The 7,583-nt window shown below is 50.5% G+C and overlaps 1 protein-coding gene across 1 annotated transcript in view; it reads left to right on the top strand.

Moving 5' to 3' along the window:
* ZSWIM4 (zinc finger SWIM-type containing 4) overlaps positions 1–7,583 on the top strand; it is a 34,609-nt gene that overhangs the window by 23,359 nt on the left and 3,667 nt on the right. The window contains exons 10-11 of the mRNA XM_037727515.1: positions 3,586–3,740; positions 5,170–5,333. Coding sequence (XP_037583443.1) covers positions 3,586–3,740; positions 5,170–5,333 — 319 coding nt within the window. The remainder of the gene's footprint in view (positions 1–3,585; positions 3,741–5,169; positions 5,334–7,583) is intronic.

Genomic DNA, 7,583 nt, shown 5'->3' with positions numbered 1-7,583 from the left:
CTCTTGACCTCGTGATCCACCCGCCTCGGCCTCCCAAAGTGCTGGGATTACAGGCGTGAGCCACCGCACCCGGCCAAAGCTGAGATCTTTTCTAGACAGGTTTATCTCAGGCTACCCAGATCTCTCCGGAGGCAAGTAATGTTACCACTTTTGTATTTATCCTGCAAGAATTGAGGTTTCTGCAAACCCATAATCTGGAAGTTGAACTCTGATCCTCCTTTTGTACCAGTAGTACATCCTGCGTGTATTCTTTGCTCCTTTTTTTCACTGAGCTTTGCATCTTACAGGCTTTGCCATATCACACAGTAAGTGAATTGGTTGGAAGCTGATAGACATTTACACCATTTCCAAAATAAAAGGTGTGGGGGCAATGAATAACCTGGTTTTCATTTCTCATGTACACCAGCAGATCACAGAAGGAGAATATATAAAGGCCCACTCGGTTGGGCACGGTGTCTCACGCCTGTAATCCCTGCACTTTGGGAGGCCAAGGTAGACAGATTACCTGAGGTCAGGAGTTCAAGACCAGCCTGGCCGATGTAGTGAAAACCCATCTCTACTAAAAATACAAAAATTAGCCAGGTGTGGTGGTGCGTGCCTGTAATCCCAGCTACTCAGGAGACTGAGGCAGGAGAATTGCTTGAACCCGGGAGGAGGTTGTAGGGAGCCAATATCTTGCCATTGCACTCCGGCCTGGGTGACAAGAGCACAACTCTGTCTCAAAGAAAAATGACCAACTCGATAATAAGCCATGCCCAACAAGGTGAAACCTATTCCACACCCTCTGAAACCATCCTTCAGAGGTAACCCGTAAACAATTTGGGAGCCAGCCTGGTGGTACACACCTGTGGTACCAGCTACTTGGGAGGCTGAGGAAGGAGGATTGCTTGAGCCCAGGAATTGAAGGCTGTGGTGATCTATGATCCCACCTATGAATTGCCATTGCACTCCAGCCTGGACAACAGAGCAAGACCCCATCTTTCTCTTTTTTTGTTTTTTTAGAGACGGAGTCTCACTCCATTGCCCAGGCTGGAGTGCAACGGCAGGATCATAGCTCTTCACAGCCTCATATAGCTGGGATCAAAGCATCCTCCCACGTCAGCCTCCCAAGTAGCTGGGACTATAGGCACTCATCACCACGCCTGGCTAGTTTAAAATTTTTTTTGGTAGAGATGGGATCTCATTACATTGCCCAGGTTGGTCTCAAATTCCTGGCCTCTAGCGACCATTCTGCCTTGGCCCATCTCTTTAAAACACACACACGGACCAGGCATGGTCACTCATGCCTGTAATCCCAGCAGTGTAGGAGGCAGAGGTAGGTGGATCACGAGGTCAAGAGATTGAGACTATCCTGACCAACATGCTGAAACCCCATCTCCAGTAAAAAAAAAAAAAAAATACAAAAATTATCCGGGCATGGCGGCGCACACAGTGCACGCCTGTCATCCTAGCTACTTGGGAAGCTGAGGCAGGAGAATCACTTGAACCCGGGAGGCAGAGGCTGCAGTGAGCCAAGATCGCATCACTGCACTCCAGCCTGGGCAACGAGAGCAAAGCCCTGTCTCAAAACATACACACACACACACACACACACACACACACACACAGAGAGAGAAAGAGAGAGAGAGAGAGAGAGAGATATCAAGAGTTTGGAGTGTTTTTCCAGAATATTTGGAAAGAACAACACGTAAGAGCCAAGATTTAGACAACAGACTTTTCTATGCAAGGCTTTTTTTCTCAGCAGAATGCAGCTCATGGGGCCTAATTTGGCCTACCACCTGTTTTTGTACAGCCCATGAGATAAGAATGGTTTTTACATTTATAAATGGTTGAAAAAAAAATCAAAAGAATATTTTGTAACACATGAAAAATATATGCGATTCACATTTCAGTGTCCAGAAATGGTTTCATTGGCTCACAGCCATGTCCATTCATCTGTGAATTGTCTGTGGCTTCTTTGGCAGGGCAGTGACAGAATTAAGTCATTGAAATACAGATCAGTGGCTAGGCGTGGTGGCTAACGTCTATAATCTCAGGACTTTGGGAGGCTGAGGCAGGTGGATCACAAGGTCAGGAGCTCAAGATCAGCTAGCCAACATGATGAAACTCCATCTCTACTAAAAATATAAAAATTAGCCAGGCACAGTGGCACATGCCTGTAATCCCAACTACTCAGGAAGCTGAGGCATGAGAATCGCTTGAGCCGGGGAGGTGGAGGTTGCAGTGAGCCGAGATTGCGCCACTGCACTCCAGGCTGGGCGACAGAGCAAGACTCTCTAAAAAAAAAATAGAAAGAAAGAAAAGAAATGCAGACAAAAGAACCTGCAAAACCCAAAATATTAGTGGTCTGACCCTTTTCAGAAAAAGGTGCTGGCCTCTTGTCTAAGTCTGTGACTCAATGACTCATATAATCTTCAAAACGAAGTAGCAAAATAAGTATGTTTACTCTCATTTTCCATCTAAAGGAAAAGCAAGGAAGTTTAGGTAATATTTGGAATGAGGCTAGCCTTGAGTCCTATTTCATGCTGTTAATCCCATCATCTGGCAACTTTGAATAACTTTTTTTTCCTTCTTTTCTTTTTTTTGTTGAGACAGGATCTCACTCTGTCACCCAGGCTGGACTGCAGTGGCACTGTCAAAGCTCAACATAGACTTAACCTCCCAGATTCAGGTGATCCTCCCACCTCAGCCTTCTGAGTAGCTTGGACTAGAGGAGCCCGCTACCACGCCCAACTAATTTTTGTATTTTTTGGAGAGACAGGGTTTCGCCATGTTGCCCATGCTGGTCTCAAACTCCTGGGCTCAAGCGATCTGCCTGCCTCAACCTCCTAAAGTTCTAAAATTACAGGCATGAGCCACCATGCCTAGACTTGAATAACTTTCTAAACACAAGACTGCATATACGGTGAGCCACTTAACAGTATAGCTTATAAGAAGGCTGACAGGAGAATCACTTGAGGCCAGGAGTTTGAGACCAGCCTGGGCAACATAGCAAGACCCCATCTTTAAAAAAAAAAAAAAAAGGCTGGGCACAGTGGCTCCTGCCTGTAATCTGAGCACTTTGGGAGGCCGAGGTGGGCGTATCACAAGGTCAGGAGTTCCAGATCAGCCTGACCAACATGGTGAAACCCCATCTCTACTAAAAATGCAAGAATTAGCCAGGCGTGGTGGCACGTGCACCTGTAATCCTGACTACTCAGAAGACAGAGGCAGGAGAATTGCTTGAACAGAACACGGGAGGCAGAGGTTGCAGTGAGCTGAAATTGTACCACTACACTCCAGCCTGGGTGACAGAGCAAGACCTCCGTCCAAAAAAAGAAAAGAGAGAGAGAGAGAGAAAGTTATGGTGACACATGCCTATAGTCCCAGCTGGGTGACGAAGTGAGACCCTGTCTCTAAAATAAGTAATGAATGTATCAATTAATAAACAATACTGCAGTGAACATCTTGCACATACATCTTCCATAATGGGCTCTCAGGGCTCTGCTGGCTAAAGTGGGGAGGCTGGGGCAGGCGGCTTCTCTGTCTCCTAGAAAGAATGAACAGCAGCCCCATCTCACCATGGTTCACTCTCCCCTTACCCAGGCTGCCCGTACTGGAGACAGCATTTCCTGCTGGTGAACCTCACCCCAACCCGCTGGACTCCATCATGAGCAACCGCTTCCCCCGCTGGTTCATCCTTGGCCACCTGGAGACCCGCCAGTGTGAACTGGCTTCCACCATGTTGACAGCCGCCAAGGGTGAGGCTGGCAGCTGTACCAATCCCTTTGTCTTCCTCCTCCATCATTTCCTTCCTTCCCTCTTAACTTTCCTACCTCCTCTTATCCTTTCACGAAATTCCACCCGAATTTCTTGAGTACTTCCTATATGTACCGGGCACTGTCTCAGGTGCGGGGGATGTGGCAGGTGACAAAACTGGCCCAGATCCCCTGCCCTGTGGAATTACATTCTGGTGGGAGATGAGAGCAGTGCAGTGGCTGGGCACGGTGGCTCATGCCTGTAATCCCAGTACTTTGAAAGGCCAAGGTGGGGAGATCACAAGGTCAGGAGTTCAAGACCAGCTTGACCAACATGGTGAAACCCTATCTCTGCTAAAAATGCAAAAATTAGCCAAGCACAGTGGTGCATGCCTGTAATCCCAGCACTTTTGGAGGCCAAGGTGGGCAGATCACTTGAGGTCAGGAGTTCAAGACCAGCCTAGCCAGCATGGTGAAACCCTGTCTCTACTAAAAATACAAAAATTAGCCGGGCGTGGTAGTGGGTACCTATAATCCCAGCTACTTGGGAGGCTGAGGCAGGAGAATTGCTTGAGCCCGGGAAGCAGTGGTTGTAGTGAGCCAAGACCAAGCCATTGTACTCCAGCCTGGGCAACAAAAACAAAACTGTATTAATAATAATAATAATGATGATGATAGAGGCTAACATTTGAGCAGATCCTTGCCATGTTAAGTCCTTGCCAAGTATGGGCCCACCACCCTGTGAGGTGGGTTCCATTGCCTGAGTGTTACCCATTTTACAGATGGGGCAGCCAGGGCACAGAGAGGTAAAGTGACTTGCTTAGGGTCACCCAGGACAAGGATTTGAACCCTGGCATTCTGGGTGTGCAGCCTATGCCCTTGAGATGAGGAGGGAGGTCCACAGGATCCCTAGGTGGTTTTTTCTTTGTTTCTTTGTTTTTTTGAGACGGATATTGCTCTGTTGCCCAGGCTGGGGTGCAGTGCTACAATCTCAGCTCATTGCAACCTCCGCCTCCCGGGTTCAAGCGATTCTCGTGCCTCGGCCTCCCAAGTAGCTGGAATTACAGGCACCTGCCACCACACCCAGCTAATTTTTGTATTTTTAGTAGAGGCAGGGTTTTGCTATGTTGGCCAGGCTGGTCTGGAACTCCTGACCTGTGATCTGCCCACCTCGACCTCCCAAAGTGCTGGGATTACAGGTGTGAGCCACTGTGCCCAGCCCCTTGTAACAGGAAAGGGGCACAGAGGAGATAAGTGGCAGGGACAGGGGGCACTGAGGTCTGAATCTTCACAGAGCCTTTGCCCGGTGCACATCCCTCCACACTCACACATGTGCCCCTGGGTGGAAGGACCTGTGTGAACAGGTCAGTAGTGGTCAGAGGCTGGTGCTGGGGTGTATCTGACGGTGTCCTCTGTCCCTCCCTTCTCCCAGGAGACCCCAAGTGGCTGCACGCGGTACTGGGCTCTATCCAACAGAACATTCATTCTCCTGCCCTGCTCTTCAAGCTGGCACAGGACGCCTGCAAGACAGCCACCCCGGTGAGCGCCCCACCGGACACCACGCTGCTGGGTATCGCGCTGGAGCTGGGCCTGCAGGTGAGGGCCGCCAGCTTGGAGCCAGGCCTGACAGGTGTGAGCTGTGCCTCCGGGAGCACGGGCTGAGTGTGCCCTACTTCCCTGGGGGCGGGGCATTTGCATGAGCTGTTCCTTTGTGGCTGGGGCCTGAGTGAGAGCCACTTCCTTTGGGGCGGGGACTGTGAGTGAGCCACACCTCCGAGGGCGTGGCCTGAGTTGGGCCACTTCCTTGGGGGCGTGGCATGAATGAGCCACTCCCCTGGGAATGGGGACTAAGTGAATCGTGCCTCTCAGGATGGGGTCTGCATGTGAGCCACACCTCTGCGGGTAGGGCCTGAGTGTGAACCTCACCTTTGGGGTCGGGGCCACAGAAGGGCGAGGTCTGTGAGAGTGAGGGAATGGGGTCTCCAAGAGGGTTGAAGCCTATGAGTTATTAATAGAATTTGCCTATGGAAGGTACTGAGGTTTAGGAGAGAGTTGTCCCTGGAGTGGAAATGTAAGGCCTGCAAGCTAGCAGATGGATCACAAGCAGAATCTGGGGGTGGGGCCTGGGAGTGATGTGCTATTGGTTAAGAATCATGGGAGGATAGGTTTGAAGTCGAGGGTGGGGCAGAGCCGACCAATAAGGAGGTTCCTTGGGGGCGGGGCCTGAAGAGGACTGCCCTCTAAGGAGAGGGATTCACTACTGTGAGGCCAGGTTTGGGGAAGGTCTGGAAGATGAGACGCCAACTCTAGGGGTGGGGTGGTCGCTCACACCAGTACTTCAGGAGGCAGAGGCGGGCGGATCACGAGGTAAGGAGTTCAAGACTGACCTGGCTGACATGATTAAACCCCCATCTCTACTAAAAATACAAAAATCAGCCAGGCATGGTGGCCTGTGCCTGTAATCCCAGCTACTCGGGAGACTGAGGCAGGAGAATCACTTGAATCTGGGAGGCAGAGGTTGCAGTGAGCCGAGATCAGGCCACTGGACTCCAGCCTGGGTGACAGAGCGAGACTCTGTCTCAAAAAAAAAAAAAAAAAAAAAAAAAAAAAAGTCCTGTATGCAGAGCCTGCAATGGAATGTCTGGGTCATCCCCAAGGGCCGAACAAAGGGTGGTCCTGCAGGGGCAAGTCTTGAGTGCTGCCTGCTGGAAAGGAGTCATCCGTAGGGTGTGGGCCCCATGGGACCTGTAGGAGGGCAGGGTCTGCGGGGATAGACAGGTAAGGGACCTGTGGGGGCAGGGCCTCAGAGGGTGGCAGAAGTTCACTAAGAAGATAAGGAATAGGGTCGGGCACAGTGGCTCATACCTGAAATCCCAGCACTTTGGGAAGCTGCGGTGGGAAAATTGCTCGGGGCCAGGAGTTTGAGATTGATCTGGACAACATAGTGAGACAAAAGTCCCGTCTCCACAAAAAAAACTTTAAAAATTAGCCAGCTGTGGTGGTGCACCCCTGGTCCCAGCTCCTCAGGAGGCTGAGGCGGGAGGATCGCTTGAGGCCAGTTTGAGGCTGCAGCAGCGAGCTATGATCATGCCACTGCATACCAGGTAACATAGCAAAAAGACCCTAACTCTAAAATAAAAAACAGGAAAGATAAAAGAAAAAAACTGGGTCCAGGCGCTGTGGCTCACACCTGTAATCCCAGCACTTTGGGAGGCTGAGGCGGATTGCTTGAGGCCAGGAGTTCAAGATCAGCCTGGCCAACACAGTGAAACCCCATCTCTACCAAAAAATTAGCTGGGCATGGTGGCAGGCACCTGTAGTCCCAGCTACTTGGGAGGCTAAGGCAAGAGAATCACATGAAGCCAGGAGGCAGAGGTTACAGTGAGCCAAGAGAGCACAGCTGCACTCCAGCCCAGTCGACATAGTGAGACCCTATCTTAAAAATTTTTTTTTTTAAAAGTTTAAAAAATTGGGGACTTTCCCAGGTAGAACAAGCAAGGTCCCACAGGTGCAGAATGGGCCCTGGACAGCCTCCTGTGGTGAGTGGAGCCATTGTGGCATGGGGGCAAGACAAGGAGTTTTCAGAGAAGACCCATGAGGTAGGAGCTTACAGGTGGGCACCTGTAATCCCAACTACTCGGGAGGCTGAGGCAGGAGAATTACTTGAACCCAGGAGGCGGAGGTTGTAGTGAGCCGAGATCGTGCCACTGCATGCCAATCTCGATCTCAAAAAGCAAACAAACACCAGGAGTGGTGGCTCACGCCTGTAATCCAAGCACTTTGGAGGCCAAGGTGGGTGGATCACCTGAGGTTGGGAGTTCAAGACCAGCCTGACCAACATGGTGA

Source organism: Cebus imitator, unplaced genomic scaffold (genome assembly GCF_001604975.1).
Source record: "Cebus imitator isolate Cc_AM_T3 unplaced genomic scaffold, Cebus_imitator-1.0 Scaffold234, whole genome shotgun sequence".
Taxonomy (NCBI): Eukaryota; Metazoa; Chordata; class Mammalia; order Primates; family Cebidae; genus Cebus; species Cebus imitator.
This window is presented reverse-complemented; position numbering and strand designations above follow the sequence as displayed.